This window comes from Emericellopsis atlantica, assembly GCF_019669845.1.
Source record: "Emericellopsis atlantica unplaced genomic scaffold F5Z01scaffold_15, whole genome shotgun sequence".
NCBI lineage: Eukaryota > Fungi > Ascomycota > Sordariomycetes > Hypocreales > Bionectriaceae > Emericellopsis > Emericellopsis atlantica.
The window spans coordinates 663,353-678,700 of NW_025764717.1; the positions used below are offsets into that span (position 1 = coordinate 663,353).

Sequence of the window (15,348 nt, forward strand, 5' to 3'; positions counted from 1 at the left end):
TTGCAATCGCGATCTAGTCTATCACGACACTCCGAGCTCATCATCCCATCAGATCTACTTGATGAGTTAGCCCACACATGAACTCGCGAATGGCCAGTAGAAACTCCCCGCAGACGTGTACCTTTGGACCCGATCTTGATTCCTAGGGTTTGCGGTGGCGCTACTTGGAAACAATTTGGCTGGAATATTTGATGTTTGCTCGTGCATCAAACAGGATGGACAGAGAAACGTGGACATGGACAATTCCAAGCACAGATCAAACATTGTAAGTCGCTTGCTACATACTTCCAGAAGGGAATGCCAATGTTACTCAGCCCTGCTTCAGGGGCGTGCTGGTTTTCTTCTCTCGCTTCGGTCCCACGGTCGTTTGGATTGCGTTGATCTTAGTCGCGTGGTACACTGGATTCGAATCAGGGTGCAACCAGTCCATATGAACTGGCTCAACAGCCTTGGAAACGACATCCCAGAGTGCTTTGGAGCCAAGCGCATCTTGGTGTATCGCGACTGCTGACACCCGAGCAACATCAAGACAGTGGCTCAACCGTTCTGAGCATGATTTGGAGAACCCCACGAGCCTGGGTTTGTCTTTTGATGGTTGATCTCTCGAAGCGACACCAACCATTTTTGGAAAGTGGCAGTTGAAGACGGCAGACTGGTCGCCTCTCGCCACGAAAATCATGGAGAGTGGTTTCCTTTCGTTGTCTGCCTTGTCGGCTTGGGCATCGCTACCACACTGCTGGGTTTCTGCCATTGCTGACAGATTTCTGTTGATGGAGTTGAAGCCTACATCAATGCAATGCGTGATATCGGGTGGAGCTGGGATCACTGAATCTGGCATCTCCGTGTCTTCCCCTGCTCGCTCAGTTTTCGCCTTATCGGCTCTCTTTGACGCCTTCTTTCCTTTTGAGGCCTTGACATGGGCCCTTCGATGTTTGCCGATGGGACTCAAGAAGCTTTGAGTGTGAGTATCAGAGTGTCCGATTTGGATAGATAGCAGGGAGAACACTCACTTGCAAAGAAGCTCTAAGATGGTGTCCTGGTCTTCCAATGAAACTTTAGGCCTGCCAAAGTCAGTAACTCCGTTACCAAAACTATTTCTCAGGGCTGAAGACTCCATACCATGAGACATCGGAAAAGGGCGTGTCGAGCTGAAAGACAGTCTTTTTTCTAGCACTTGTGTCGTTACCCATGGTCAGGCAGGGAAATATGGTGTAGATCTGAGGCAAGAGAATCGCATATGAATCTTTGAAGCTGATAAATTGCCGAGGTTATACACCGTTTATCTGAGAATTGTTGTAGAGACAGCACCCAAGTTAGCATCCGGAGAGCGTAGACCTCAAGTTGAAAAAGAATTGTGGAGACGTGCGTCGTTACGGTGATCCACCGATAGTTGACTGTCGGTGTCCGTAGATGCTGGGGGAATCTCTGCTCCGCATTTCGAAGCACGAAGCCGTTGATATTTATTATCGGCAACAGGGAGCTTAGAATTGTGTTCGGAAATAGACATGCCAATTATTCCATTAGATGGCATGTCGCACAGGCTGTTTGTGGTCCCGGTTGCTGTTGCTCTAGATCTAGTACTATAGGATAGCCAGCGAGGGGCACCCGCCACTAATCATGACAATAACTACCGACTCAAAAGCGGACGGACTTTATAACTGGAGGACACGAGTGTGCGAGGAGCTAGCTCATGGGTCCAGCAACTTCATGCTCAATCCCAAGGCACCTACTTTGATGCAGCAATTTCTCCTCCCGTAAGAATTCGGCGATCCTCCGACATGCACGGCTCCGCATCGGCTAGTGAAGGCATCCGGCAATGGAGGGGCACCTATCCGTAGATGAGAAGAAAGTGGTGGCCAAGGCTACAGGGTAGCGAGCCTGCGAGACCCCGGACGCGCGCGCAGATGCAGGGTGAGGATCTGGAGAACTCGAGGTCAAGAGTGCGCCGAATCAGAGGCAAGCAAAGGGGAGTTTCTCAGCCCTCAGCGACTAATCAGCGCCCTACAATTGCGGATGACCTCGGGCGGCAGGCGCGATGCCTTCACGGCCGTCCGATGTCGGGCATCGTTGGCCTTCTCCCGTTTGCTCCGGACCGGAGGCGCATTGCTTTCACGGCTGCCACCAAAATCCCATAAAGCCCACCAGGTGCCTCCCTCTCGTGAATGGATATTGATTCCCCGGAATATCTCACCCTATTTTGAGCTGTCTGGTCCGTTCCTTGATCATACCCTTCTCCTCCCTTGACCGATAGCGTTCGTGTTCCCTTCCTCCCATCAGTCGCACCAACAATTGCCCATCATGCCTGGCGCCGTGTCTGCCCCGCAGACTCTGTACGACAAAGTCCTCAAGGCGCACACTGTCGATGAAAAGGAGGATGGCACTATTCTCCTGTATATCGGTACGTCCTCGCAGCTGATGAGCTCGCCGCAACCAGGGCGCTGCTGACGGGTGTCTTCTGCAGATCGCCATCTCGTTCACGAAGTGACGTCGCCGGTAAGCCCCCAAATGCCCACCGAATCGCGGGGTGGCCAATGCTGACCATCGCCATTTAGCAAGCCTTTGAGGGTCTCAGAAACGCTGGGAGAAAAGTCAGGAGACCAGATTGCACCCTGGCTACCAGTGATCACGTAGGTGATTCCATTCTGATCTGTTGAACACACGCCTGACCGCTGAGCAGAACGTCCCTACGACCTCGCGCAAAAACTTCAAGGATGTCTCTAGCTTCATTGAAGATGCCGACTCTCGCACGCAATGCGCCACCCTCGAAGAGAACGTTCGCGATTTCAACCTCACATTCTTCGGTCTCGACGATGACAGGCAAGGCATTGTCCACATCATCGGCCCTGAGCAAGGTTTCACCCTGCCAGGAACCACCGTCGTGTGTGGCGACAGCCATACATCAACGCACGGTGCGTTCGGTTCCATCGCCTTTGGCATCGGTACCAGTGAGGTGGAGCACGTCCTCGCGACGCAGACCCTCATCACGAAGCGAAGCAAGAACATGAAGGTCCAGGTGGACGGCGAGCTTGCCCCTGGCGTCAGCAGTAAGGACATTGTCCTGCACATTATCGGTCAGATCGGTACCGCTGGTGGCACTGGTGCTGTTATTGAGTTCTGCGGTTCGACCATCCGCTCTCTCAGCATGGAGGCGAGAATGTCCATGACCAACATGTCCATCGAGGCGGGTGCGCGTGCTGGCATGATCGCCCCTGACCAGACCACTTTTGACTACCTCAAGGGTCGCCCGCTGGCGCCCAAGTACGACAGCAAGGAGTGGAAGCGTGCCGTGGAGTACTGGTCCACGCTCAAGACGGATGATGGCGCCAAGTTTGACAGAGAAATCTACATCAACGCGCGCGACATTCCGCCCACCATCACCTGGGGAACCTCGCCTCAAGACATTGTCCCCATCACAGGTGTCGTTCCTGGCCCTGACGATTTCTCCGATCCCAGCATGAAGAAGGCCTGCGAGCACGCGCTGGAGTACATGGGACTGACGGCCGGCACACCCATCGAGGACATTTCCATTGACAAGGTCTTCATCGGTAGCTGCACCAATGCCCGCCTCGAGGATTTGCGCTCGGCGGCTAGAGTTGTGGAAGGCAAGCACATTGCTTCCAACATTAAGCGTGCGATGATTGTCCCAGGATCTGGTTTGATCAAAAAGCAGGCTGAGCGCGAAGGTCTCGACAAGATCTTCCTTGATGCTGGATTTGAATGGCGCGAGGCTGGCTGCTCCATGTGCCTGGGCATGAACCCCGACATCCTCGCGCCCAAGGAGCGCTGCGCCTCAACTTCGAACCGTAACTTTGAGGGCCGCCAGGGCGCTGGCAGCCGTACGCACCTCATGTCACCTGTCATGGCAGCGGCTTGCGCCCTTGTTGGGAGACTGGCGGATGTCCGCAAGGTGGCCGAGCCCCACAATGCGTCGCCTGTCAAAGCCGAGCCTCAGATCGCCATTGAAGACACGCACATTGAGGATCTCGATACCGATGAGGACCTTGACCGCATTCTGGATGTGCCTGAGGATGACAACACCCCCCACGGCGGTGCCCCGGCAACGTCGGCAGGCATGGTAAAGTTCACCCAGCTCAAGGGCATCGCGGCTCCTCTGGAACGTGCCAACGTCGATACGGACGCCATCATCCCGAAACAGTTCCTCAAGACCATTAAACGCTCGGGTCTGGGTACCGCGCTGTTCCACCAGTGGCGCTACAACACGGAGACCATGGAAGAGAAGCCTGACTTTGTGCTGAACCAGGAGCCTTACCGCCACGCTAAGATTCTAGTCGTCACAGGCCCCAACTTTGGCTGCGGATCGTCGCGAGAGCACGCCCCTTGGGCCCTCCTCGACTTTGGTATCCTTTGCATCATTGCGCCCTCCTTTGCCGACATCCACGAGTCGAACCTCTACAAGAATGGCATGCTGCCCATTAAGCTCGAGCCGGAGCCTCTGGAGCGCGTGGCTGCGGAGGCACGTGCTGGTCGGGAGGTCGAGGTGGATCTGCCCGCCCAAGTGATCCGTGCGGCTGACGGCACGGAGCTCGCCAAATTCGACGTCGAGAGTTTCAAGAAGCACTGCTTGATCAACGGTCTGGACGATATTGGTCTGACCTCGCAAATGGAGCCTCAAATCAAGGCGTTCGAGAAGCGCCGCACGCAAGAGACACCATGGCTCGATGGGTCCGGCTACCTCAAGAGGGATGGGCCTGTCAAGGTTGAGGCCGCGCCGGTGCCGAAGACTAATAGGGGCGATGTGAAGGGTGATCCCATGGAGTGGTAGCTTGCCAATGAAAAGGAACAATTCAAAGATTAAAAGAAAAAAAAAAAAGATCAAGGTTCTATGAGCAATTGTTCCGTTCTCTTGCGCCCCTTTACGCCTAATTCAGTGTTTTAGAAGCACATTGCCATTGTCGAGGCTGTGAGCCTGCACCCACCGGAGTGTATGTGCTGACCTGGCTTCCAGAACTCAGAGGCTTCCAGATTGCACGCAATTAAAACCGACTAGAACAGCCGTATGTGAGTGCAACACACATATATCTAGTCTGCACGTTAGCCAGAGGTAGAATGAGCACTAGGAGCAAGATTCATCGTGGCCTCCTTACTAGCTTGTTTCTTATGCCCACGCCCCTCCCGCGGGTTCCCAACCCCACCAAAGCTGTCACCACAGCTTGCAAGTCAACAACACCTGACGATAAGTTCACCTTTGTCAGCTAGAAAGAGATTTGGGCTCGTATCATCTACCGCTTCTCTGTCAGTCCTTAAACTTAAATACTTAGTCTAGTGCTAGTTATCGTCCTAGATCCCGAAGCTCAGCCAATCTCTAGAAACCATGCCTACGGTCCTCCCCCCCAGATTGTGAGCCGCATCTCAAACCAGCCTTCCTACACGACATTACGAGCAACGAAACACCACTCAACACATCAAACACAGGATTTTCTACCAGTCGATTTCCTAGAATTAAGCACCTTCACAGCGATCCGGTCCTTGGCAGATTTACAATCTGATCGTGATCGTATTTGTGAATCCGGTTCGCCCACTTGCTGGCAGCTTCGGAGTTTAAACCTATCCCAGTGACGTAAGTAAGTATTAATTGCGACATGATTTCGAACCCTGCGCATAGTGGTGTCTCATCCCCCCTCACAAAGTGAACTGTTCATATCGGCAGCTTAACTTATTCCAAGCGGACATTGATGAGAATGGACAGCTCACCAAGGCAACAGAGTGTCCAAGTGGTCACTGGTCAGACCAGGCTGACGGCTTCCAGTCGGTGGGTGCGTTGCAAGCTGCAACCAACCCCTGTCTCGAGCTTCCAGTCTAGTCGGCAGGCGCAGGCTGGACTGCCCGGGAAGGCGTCTGGTGGGTCGTACCCCTCCAAGTCGCTACTACCTCGCGGGGTTCCACATCAGCAACCGCGTTTCCCCCAATTTCATGATTTCATCCACCACCATCTCGAGCCCAGTCTCCAAATCCATGAATTATATGGGATCTACGGCGTATAAATACAACAGCTCCCGATGGTCTTAGACACCTAATCTGCTAGCGGTAGATTGACGAGACCCCGCGGAGCACAGCGACTGCAACCCGGCTCGGACTTCACGGACCGCAAGTGCCCATCCTGGTCCAGCCTCGCCTCTTTCCATCGCATCAATCGCCTTTCCGTCGCATCACACTCTGATCACATATGTTGACACTGGACAGCTGCCGCCCAGTCGGCTCTCGTTGTTACAACGACCTGTCGCCTCTGGTCTTGGTCACAGCGGCAACGTGCTTTTGTGCTCCCAGATAGACATTCCCGATGGAGCCGTCGAACTTTCAGAACGGTAGCCCACAGCAGCCCGCAGCCTCGCCAGAACCTAGCTCCATACGCCCGAACCCATTCAACGACAGCCAGATCACATCCCGAAAGCGCCAACGAACGTCACGATCCGTCGAGAGCGCGGAGCGGCGGAGCAGCACATCGAGCAGCAGTGTAACCTTGACGGAGGATGACGACGTAGATATGGATGGAGCGCCGACGACGCCAAAGACTCCGGAAGGATCTACAAGTTCCGATCGACGGCCTCCAGAGACGTCGTCTAGCGACAAGGCTGTCACTATCAACTTGCGGAAGGCACGTTCGGTTTCACCCAACAGGTCAATGTCTCTAGAGGAGCAGGATCTGGCACTGCTTGTCACTCAGACTGGTCAGCCAGCTCTCCCGTCGACAGGCACTCCCGACGCCCCGCGAGAATCCCCTCAAATCGAGGTCATAGAGGACGACGCTTGCGGAGACGAAGAAGAAGTACAATACATCTCGACACAGCAGATTTCTTACGACCTGACGCGCGAGTTTCCCTACCGCCAGCCTGATGAGCCAGCCGTAAACACGCTCCATCGATTATACAATCATTTGCAAAATCTACGACCGAAAGACGACAATGTGGTCTTACAGAGCGTCGAGGGATGGCTCCGCGACGCCGTCGACCATTTTCTCACGTCTAATAGACCCCAGCAGCACCTGGCAAACATTATACGCATGGATCCAGAGTTCTGGACAATGCTCGGAGACCTGATAAACCACATGGTCAACCGAAAGGGGGGTCCGCTCCATCGATGGGCCAATTTCCACGAGACGGCAATGGGTTTGTATCGGTTGGCTGGTTATTTGACTATGGTCATGCTTGATCTTGACACACGGTCTCTCGAGAGACTGCGACACAAGATTGCTGCCGGTCAAAAACCACCAGTTGAGCTCCTCTCGGTCCGCTATGTGGTCGGCATGGCCGCTTTGATTCCCCCGAAGCCATTCTTGGAGGATGACCGACAAGATATATACAACCCACCCGGCCATCCCGCCGATGCGCAAGTTGTGTCCCAGCAAACCGAGCTCATTTCCACTGACGGCCTTGTGCACCTCGGTGAACTTTTTGAAAAGCTGATACCGGTACTATTATCAGTCCCGTCGGAAATGGGTCTATTAGTGCCCTACCTGGCCTATCTGAATAGTCTGTTGCGAGACGCAAGTACGACGTCGTCGTCAAGAGACCATGACGAGGAGTGTGCTGCGCAACAAAATCTCACCAGAGGTCACCAACACTGGCTTGATATAGTCCGATTGCTGAACGAGTCCATTGAGAAACGACTCACACATATTCAGTATCCGGTTGTCCGGGCCTTGGTACCCAAAATGACGGAATTACTTAGAATCACACTCACTGGCCCGCATTCAGCTGCCGTGGCTGCGGTGGAAAAGCATCGCCGACTACATCCTGAGCTGCCGCCTTCATTTACTACGGACGCCGTTGCCTATGAATGGCGCTTCGACACCGACCTCAAGTTCATCAAATGTGGTCAGATGCAACTCCGCGTCCACGCCGTCATGTCCATGTGCATGAATTTGGTTGCGATATTCAAGCAGCATCCCAGTCAATCGCCTATTCTCCGGCATATGGGCGAGTATCTACTTCGCAGCAATCTTGTGGACTATATTATGGGCCCGAACAGCCATCCGGAACTGATCCAAGAATGTGCGAACATTGTCGGCTTCCTTTTCGTCACCAAGCTATACACTCAAGACCATACGGACCGCCTCTGGCAGTGTCTGACAGCCAGCGCAGACGCCAGGTCTTCGGAAGCGCTCCTGCGAGCTCTTTCCACCATCCTCAACGTGCTTGGTGAAGAGCAACTGTGCCAGTTCTTGTCGAAGCTTGAGGCGACTTCTGCAGAGCAGCTGACCGGGCCTGTCAGAGCAGCGTGGTCCCTTGTGATGGATCATTGGTTTCAAAAGATCTCCCAGGACCCGACCAAAATCAGCTACCAGCCATACAGGCTCTGCATTCGCCTTTTTAGGGAAATGTACTGCAGGGGAACACCCAGACCGACTGCTGAACTACACGTCATGGTGGCTAACAGCTTTGATAAATTTCTCCAAATCGTCACTGACGAAGTCCGTGCCGATATATACCGCAGCTGTGCGGATGATCTCACCCAAAGCAGTCAAACAACGCTGGGCAGTCTATGGGTTCTGCACATGCTCGCCGCTCGACGAGGTCTTCTCGTTTACAATCTCGACCAAGTCCCGGGCAAGCCGCTGGCGGGGTTATACATCAATGAGATAGCCAACGCCGTTGATGCAGGAGCAAGTGAAACCAGCCAGCCTGTATTGAGCGGTCCTGCGAACTTGCCCCGACGCGAGGTGCTACACTACTTGATTCGTCTACATGGGTCCGGGATTGATGACACTATGGCTGCGAGACTGTGGGAAAACACAGTTGGGCATCGCGCACTTTGTGCCCGCGACAGAGAGGCGGGCTGGAAGATTTTGCAAAATGTCGCTTCCTTGGGCGACCCCAACGCCTTTGTCCAGGAATGTTTGACCAAACACCTTGGTAGCCTGCCACCCGACTGCTATTGTGATGGCGCATTGCAGTTCATCAAGCAGGAGACGCTGACACAGATCGAGAAGACTGATGAGTTCAACCTCGAGGATGGAGATAATGCCAGCAACACTTGCATTGAGCATCTATGGCGGATTGTTCTTCATGCGCCGGATAAGGATCTTGCGGAACGTGCTATGCAAGTACTCGCAGTCGAGGTGTACTTGGAATACACAGCACTGCAGGATTGTACTTCTCTCAAGATGCGCAAGGTTCATTCTGTGCTGATTGAACGATGCTTCCAGCAGTTGAAGACGGCTGCCAACGAGTTGACCCTGGCAAACGGAGAGACGCAGTCGGACAGTGATGCCGTCATGGAGCTCGGGGGCGGCCCCAACACAACCAAAGATGCGGAGCGACTATTCTTGCGTTCGCTACACCTTCTGCAGCACTTTCTACACGAGTATCAGTCGCGGCCTCGCTTCGCTGCCCCGGTACTTGGCTCTCTTGTGGCGAAGGAGCCCGCTGTCCCAATAGCGGGAGAATCAGCACAGTTGTTTTATCAGTCGTTCGATAATGGCCGCCAAACCGAGGTCCTTCCTCTCGAGATTGGACAGAAAAACACCGCTGCATCCTTGCTCGCTAGCATTCAAGAACAAACTGGCTTCCCCAACTACGGTGCATTCATCAAAGGACAAGCCTTTTTACCAAGCGAGGAAGACATGCGCCTCAACTTGGATCAGCTGAAGCTCACCAATTGCTTGATTCTTGTCCGGAAAGAACATTCCGGCAATGAAGCGAACCTAAGGTTCGGGCCCAGCTGCTCACATGCTCAAATCGCGGTCATGAATCACTTTCGTGATCTATGGCAATTCCTCAGTCTCCCTGAGGCCTTGGCGCTCGATGTAAGTGAATTCTCATCCGCTAATTGTTGTGCAAACTGACGCCGTTGCCCACGCAGACCTACCACCTCCTCAAGCAGTTGCCTGCCGACATGGAAGTCATTCTTGGGCCGGATTCAAGTCTACCGAAAGCGCATGAGCATCTATTTCCCTCTGGCCATTACCTACGGTCTCTTTACGCTGCACATGCTTTTTCGGCATACAAGACTTTACTCGACCGGATGCACGTTGGAAAGTCAGATGCTGAGGATGGAACTTCAGACCGCAGGCTGGCTTTGAGTCATTCCTACGCGGACATTAGGTCCAGTGTCATAACGGCCCTTGTCCGAGCTCTTATCGACCGGGAAAAGATCATTCCCTCCAGCGACAAGTTGCACACAAGTTTGCTTGCCTCTTTGCTACATGCTCTGCATATCTGGTTGCAGGATCGTGGGGAAGTTTGCGAGGTTTTATCGTTCGACAGCATGGGAATCACGTCTGCAGAGCCCATAGTCACAGCACTCACCGAAACCCTCGCGTCCAACGATGCCCGGGCGCTTGATGTTTGTCACATCGGCTTAGCTGTCATCTTGCGACTCTGCCTCCTGGATCCGGCCTTTTGTGACAGGGTCAGTGCTCAACCAGACGTCGTGGGTATTCTGGCCAAACTGCTGCTATTCCATTCGCAACAGTCCTTCAGGCAAACGACAAGCGAGGTTCTCGCCACATTCTTCAAAGAACAGATTCAAGCTATCCGAATGCTGAGCAAACTCTCCGCAGAGATTCGTTTAGATGCGGTGCGAAGAGTTGGCAAACTGGTGCTCCCCAAACTTTGCCAACTGATCCCTGAGGCCACACAGCTTCCAAGCCGAAGTGAGGATTTCTTCCAGGCAATTTTGTCTCTGTTCTCTATTCTGCCTGGAACGATGGCAGACTTTGTGGATATGAAGAACCTGGCGATCGGAGTTGGCGAGTTGCTCCTGAATCAGGAGACCACTGAGGTTGGTATAGCATCTTTGTGTGGCGAACGTTCGCTGATCCGATTGTAGTGCGTGACGAACCCCTTGACATGTGACAACGTGCTCCAAGGACTCGTTGTCACTTTAGACATCTGTCTCAAGCAAGATCAGTCGCTCGCGAGGTCTGATGCATTTCCCAGGTAAGTCGAAAGGAGCACATTGACACTCACTATGCTTACCGCCTTTCAGGTCCTTTGCTAGAGATCTTTTTTGGAGGCACTTGTTCCCTCGAACCCGCCGGCAAGCTGACAGTTCTGTACAAAATGTCGCCCTCACAGACCGCACAAGGGCTGGGTTATGCGCCATCATCCTCGAATTGGCCAAGGCCGATGATTCGGTACTGGCGGACATTCTCCACAGCTTGAATGAAGTTCTGCCATACATCGAGCCCGACGAAGGTACCATACCATGTCTTGTGTGTGTTGACTTGAGGCTCGCTGACATCTGTATAGATCTCCAGTACACGTTCTACGACATGCCTAATCCGTTTGATCCTAGCCGTGTCTTGAGGACATCTTCAGGCTATGTTGGTCTACGTAATCTCGCCAACACGTGCTACTTGAATTCGTTGGTCACGCAACTCTTCATGAATCCAGAGTTCAGAGCTTTCATGCTAAAAGCAAAGCAAAAGTCAAACACTGACAGTCAGCATCTTCTCCCCGAGACGAAGAAGGTATTTGGCCACATGCAGGAGACTTACCATCGATATGTCGACCCGTCAGCGTTCGTCTACTCTATCAAGACGTACGACAATACACACATCGACGTTGGTCAACAGATGGATGTTGATGAATTCTACAACCTCATTTTCGACCGATGGGAAGGCCAGATGGTGGACGCCACCGAGAGGAAGAAGCTGCGATCCTTCTATGGGGGCCAGCTGGTGCAACAAATCAAATCACAGGAATGCGAGCACATTTCCGAGGTGTTTGAGCCTTTCCAGGCGATTCAGGTTGACGTCCAAGGGAAGACTTGTCTTCAGGAGAGCTTACAGGCCTACATCGATGGTGAGGTGCTCGAAGGCGATAACCAGTACAAGTGCTCTACGTGCGATCGCCACGTGGACGCTGTCAAAAGGTCATGTTTCAAGGACTTACCAGACAACATCATCTTTCATCTGAAGCGGTTCGACTTCAACTTGCAGACACTGCAGCGCAACAAGATTTACGGACGCTTCTCTTTCCCTCTCGTGATCGACCTGAACCCCTTCACTGTCGAGCACTTGAGCGATCCGAGTAGCTCGAACGAGGATGAATTTGAAGTCGTCGGCGTGCTGGTCCACACAGGCACGGCCGAGTCAGGCCACTACTACTCGTACGCGCGCGAGCGGCCGTCGGGAACTCACCCTCCCAAGTGGATTGAGTTCAACGACGAGTCGGCAACTCCATGGGACCCAGCTCAGCTTGAAGAAGCCACGTTTGGTGCTGCAGCCGAGCCAGGCAGCAACGGCAAGCTGTACAGTGCCTATATGCTTTTCTACCAAAGAAAGTCATCTCTGGCCCGGCAGCAGCAGGAAGCTCTAGAGAAGGCTCTTCGACTTCCCTTACGCGTGCCAATGGGGGCTGGCCTGAAAGAATACATACTCCAAGATAACACGGCACTCCTCCGCCGCCACTGCTTATTCGAGCACAGTCACGCGACCTTTGTCAAATCGATCTTTGAGCACGCAGCAACTGGCCTCGGAATGATGCACGCAGATAACGAGATGACCATGGAGGGCAATACCGCCATGGCAACAACCTCAGGAATATCGCCAGTGCTCCTTTTTGATGTCGCGCTGACTCACCTGGATCAGGTCGTGACCCGGAGGAAGGACGCACCCAACTTTGAAATGTTCTCAAGCGCACTGGACAAGGCCGTATCGACGTCAAGAGAGGCCGCATACTACTACTATCGATACTTCCATCTGCGGCCTCATGCCTTCCGTACGATTGTGCAGCGCAACCATTGCGCCCGGGTCCGCGTCGAGACAGGCGCTCAGTTTCTTCGAGTGGTCGAGCACATTGCTCTGAGCACGCCCTCTCGCTACCTGTCCAGCTCCGAGTACGCGGACAGTGCTGTCGAGATCCCTGTCGTCCGCCGCAGCTTGGAAGACACGCGTGCCCAGCGCGAGGATGGGGTGACCGTGCTCCGAGGTGTCATGGACGTGGTCAAATGCATGTGGAGATATTTCCAAAGCCACCCCCGTTCATGGAATGAGTGTTTCGGGTTCATCCATGCATGGGCAGAGTTTGGTGAGAGGGAGGTTGCCCAGCTTCTCTCCGAGGACTTTCTGTACCGGCTGGTGCGAATCATTGCGGCCGATGATAGCGATCCGGACCTACCTGAGAACTACGCTCGAATGCTTAGAAACATTGAGAGACGGCGAACAGTATCGTACGACGAGATCATCGGGACTATTGAGTACCTGCTGAGGTCGATGGAGCCGGAAATAGGCCCTGAAAGCATCATTGAATCGGCCTCTGAGCGTCTGGCGGAAGATCCGCCCTTCAGCTGGACTTCTTCAGAAGTCAGTCTTTTGCATTACCACCCGCGCAACGACGGCACCAGCTTTTTCGTGGAGAGATTGATCGGCATACAGCAAAATCCTAGGGCGACGACCTCCATCGTGAGGTGGCTTGCCTCCACGAGTCTGCCAATGTCCAAGACAGTTCACCAGACGTTGCAGGCGAATCTTGACCCGAAAGAGAGCAGCGACTACTTGGCTGCATTTCTGGCTGCCGCAACCGACTTTGTCCTCCTGTCGGCACATGAGGACGAGGCACAACGCTTTCTGACCTTCTTGGCAACCAGGACAAGTCGTTACGACACAGTCGACCTGGCTTCGGTCCTACAATTCTTCGTGCGAGTTCTTGGAGACCCGGAAGCCGATGAGGATGTCGTGAATCACTGCATCAAGCTCATGCCCCTGTGGGTTCCGAGCTTTCTCATACACGGAAGGGAGGCCGTGCAGAGGACTACACTCAGGCTGGTCCATCGGAAGCTGTTGATACACTGGGCGGATGATCAGAACGACGACGAAGTCGAGCAGCTGCGCAAGAATGCTGCCGTCATCGCGCACGGGCTTGCTGTGGCGTGCATGGATCATGTCAGCGGCATTGCGGCTGAGGGTACCCAGCAGCTGACGCAGTCTTCGGTGGCGTCCGTCTTGCATCTGATAGAGGCCTGCCAGCATGTGTTAACAGAGGAGCTGATGGGCGCTGAAGCGGTTGCTAGATTGGATGATATAGCACAAGGTATGCGAGCCTGTAGTGACGGTGTTTGATTCGTGCATATCCGCTGACATTGTTTATAGCTTTGGCGCTTGAGCTTCCCCACCTGGTAGCGGACGATGGGATTGAGGAAGACCATACTGGTGAGTAACACCGCCTGCATCGCGTTTGGCGACGCGCGACTAACCCGACGGCAGATTCAGGCTCATGCCTCTCCTCAGAAGCAGGGGATCAGAGCCGTAGTGGGCAATCCCTGCTTAGTGTGCAGGCACTTGAACAACTCGACGTTATAAACGCCAACGGTGAAGCGGACGATGCGCCCTGAGCGAGTGGATGCTCAGCTCAGGGCCCGCCACCTGATGAGATTACGAGATACTAGACGGCAAGGCGTTCCGGATCATGCAAAGGAGGGGGTTCACGGTTGTCATTATTGCAGAGTCACCACGCCACTGCTGGCCTCGGGCTCATCTGTTGAATGCGGGAGCCACATATCGGCGCGGCGGTTCGCGCCCTTGGGTATGTTGAGGAAGAAGCGACGCAGCATTGCTCGGCGTTAGCAAGGTCTCACATAGTGATGAATTATGAGCATGGCCGACTTCTGATGCGTAACTAGCTAGCGAAGCGCAATGACATGGCATTTGACCACAGACAGGTTGTTTCTCGTCAATGATTGTTGTTCTATTTCAAGTGCCATCCATCGCTGGCACCGTCGAGGGTCCGTGAGCCGCTTGTGCGCTCAATCTTATAGCTGATCCTGGGATATTGAGCGATACTTAGGCGCAAGCAGTGTTGGCAAAGGTACTATTTTAGTCGGTTCACCTTCCTAGTCCCAACAGGGCGTCTGAGTCGCCTAGCAAAGAGCCGAGCCGAGCCAGATCAGGCCAGACCGAACCAGGCCAGGCTGACAGACGGCTGGAAGCACAAGAATCAACAAGTCATGGATAGGCCAAGCGAGCAAGCTGTGTCACGGAACGATTATAGCTTGTAGCACGGGTATTATATCTCCTCATTGAGGACGCGCTCCACCACGGCGATTAGGCAGACCAAGAGTACCCAAAAATACATTTAGAGGTCCGAACGCCCACGTTGTGGTAGTACGGTAACTAACTAAATACTACTGTTGATAATCGCGGAGGTTGGCTTCCCCCCCTCATTCATACCCAATCAAGCCTTTCCCCGCTGCCATAAATAGAAGCGGATGTAGCCGCCGGGCGGCTAACAGACACCGCGCATTCGGTAACTGGTCCAGGAACGTGCATGAGGGACCGCCCAGACGCCTGTGACGAGTGGACCTTGCTTTTTGATGTCGAGGATGGTGATGGTGATAGTAATAAGAACGGCAGTGGGTGAGTTGTTGGCATGGACATGGGCAGAGACA

At 53.7% G+C, this 15,348-nt stretch overlaps 3 protein-coding genes across 3 annotated transcripts; 2 read left to right on the plus strand and 1 right to left on the minus strand.

Moving 5' to 3' along the window:
• Nucleotides 1-74: 74 nt before the first annotated feature.
• F5Z01DRAFT_657087 (uncharacterized protein) lies at nt 75-1,397 on the minus strand. The gene is made up of 3 exons (XM_046263617.1): nt 1,120-1,397; nt 1,011-1,061; nt 75-953 (listed from the first exon to the last, which is right to left on the minus strand). Exons 1-3 carry the CDS (start codon nt 1,188-1,190, stop codon nt 311-313), a joined length of 765 nt encoding a protein of 254 aa, XP_046117849.1. The 5' UTR covers nt 1,191-1,397; the 3' UTR covers nt 75-310.
• An 820-nt stretch (nt 1,398-2,217) lies between these two features.
• F5Z01DRAFT_136948 (putative 3-isopropylmalate dehydratase) lies at nt 2,218-5,136 on the plus strand. The gene is made up of 4 exons (XM_046257612.1): nt 2,218-2,398; nt 2,462-2,493; nt 2,553-2,627; nt 2,678-5,136. Exons 1-4 carry the CDS (start codon nt 2,299-2,301, stop codon nt 4,781-4,783), a joined length of 2,313 nt encoding a protein of 770 aa, XP_046117850.1. The 5' UTR covers nt 2,218-2,298; the 3' UTR covers nt 4,784-5,136.
• Nucleotides 5,137-6,150: 1,014 nt separating this feature from the next.
• Nucleotides 6,151-14,365, plus strand: F5Z01DRAFT_136950 (uncharacterized protein). Its single transcript, XM_046257613.1, has 7 exons — nt 6,151-9,763; nt 9,820-10,740; nt 10,789-10,898; nt 10,948-11,156; nt 11,211-13,994; nt 14,054-14,113; nt 14,168-14,365. The coding sequence occupies exons 1-7, from the start codon at nt 6,299-6,301 to the stop codon at nt 14,293-14,295; spliced, it is 7,677 nt and encodes a 2,558-aa protein (XP_046117851.1). The 5' UTR covers nt 6,151-6,298; the 3' UTR covers nt 14,296-14,365.
• The last annotated feature ends 983 nt before the right edge of the window (nt 14,366-15,348 follow it).

Bases quoted from the DNA above. Each gene is read 5' to 3' on its own strand.
- F5Z01DRAFT_657087 (XM_046263617.1), bottom strand. From the start codon at position 1,190: ATGGGTAACGACACAAGTGCTAGAAAAAAGACTGTCTTTCAGCTCGAC. The intron at 1,062-1,119 runs GTATGGAGTCTT...TGACTTTGGCAG, and splicing joins CCCTTTTCCGATGTCTCATG to GCCTAAAGTTTCATTGGAAG. The intron at 954-1,010 runs GTGAGTGTTCTC...TCACACTCAAAG, and splicing joins ATCTTAGAGCTTCTTTGCAA to CTTCTTGAGTCCCATCGGCA.
- F5Z01DRAFT_136948 (XM_046257612.1), top strand. From the start codon at position 2,299: ATGCCTGGCGCCGTGTCTGCCCCGCAGACTCTGTACGACAAAGTCCTC. The intron at 2,494-2,552 runs GTAAGCCCCCAA...ATCGCCATTTAG, and splicing joins TTCACGAAGTGACGTCGCCG to CAAGCCTTTGAGGGTCTCAG. The intron at 2,628-2,677 runs GTAGGTGATTCC...ACCGCTGAGCAG, and splicing joins CCCTGGCTACCAGTGATCAC to AACGTCCCTACGACCTCGCG.
- F5Z01DRAFT_136950 (XM_046257613.1), top strand. From the start codon at position 6,299: ATGGAGCCGTCGAACTTTCAGAACGGTAGCCCACAGCAGCCCGCAGCC. The intron at 10,899-10,947 runs GTAAGTCGAAAG...ACCGCCTTTCAG, and splicing joins AGGTCTGATGCATTTCCCAG to GTCCTTTGCTAGAGATCTTT. The intron at 11,157-11,210 runs GTACCATACCAT...ACATCTGTATAG, and splicing joins ATACATCGAGCCCGACGAAG to ATCTCCAGTACACGTTCTAC.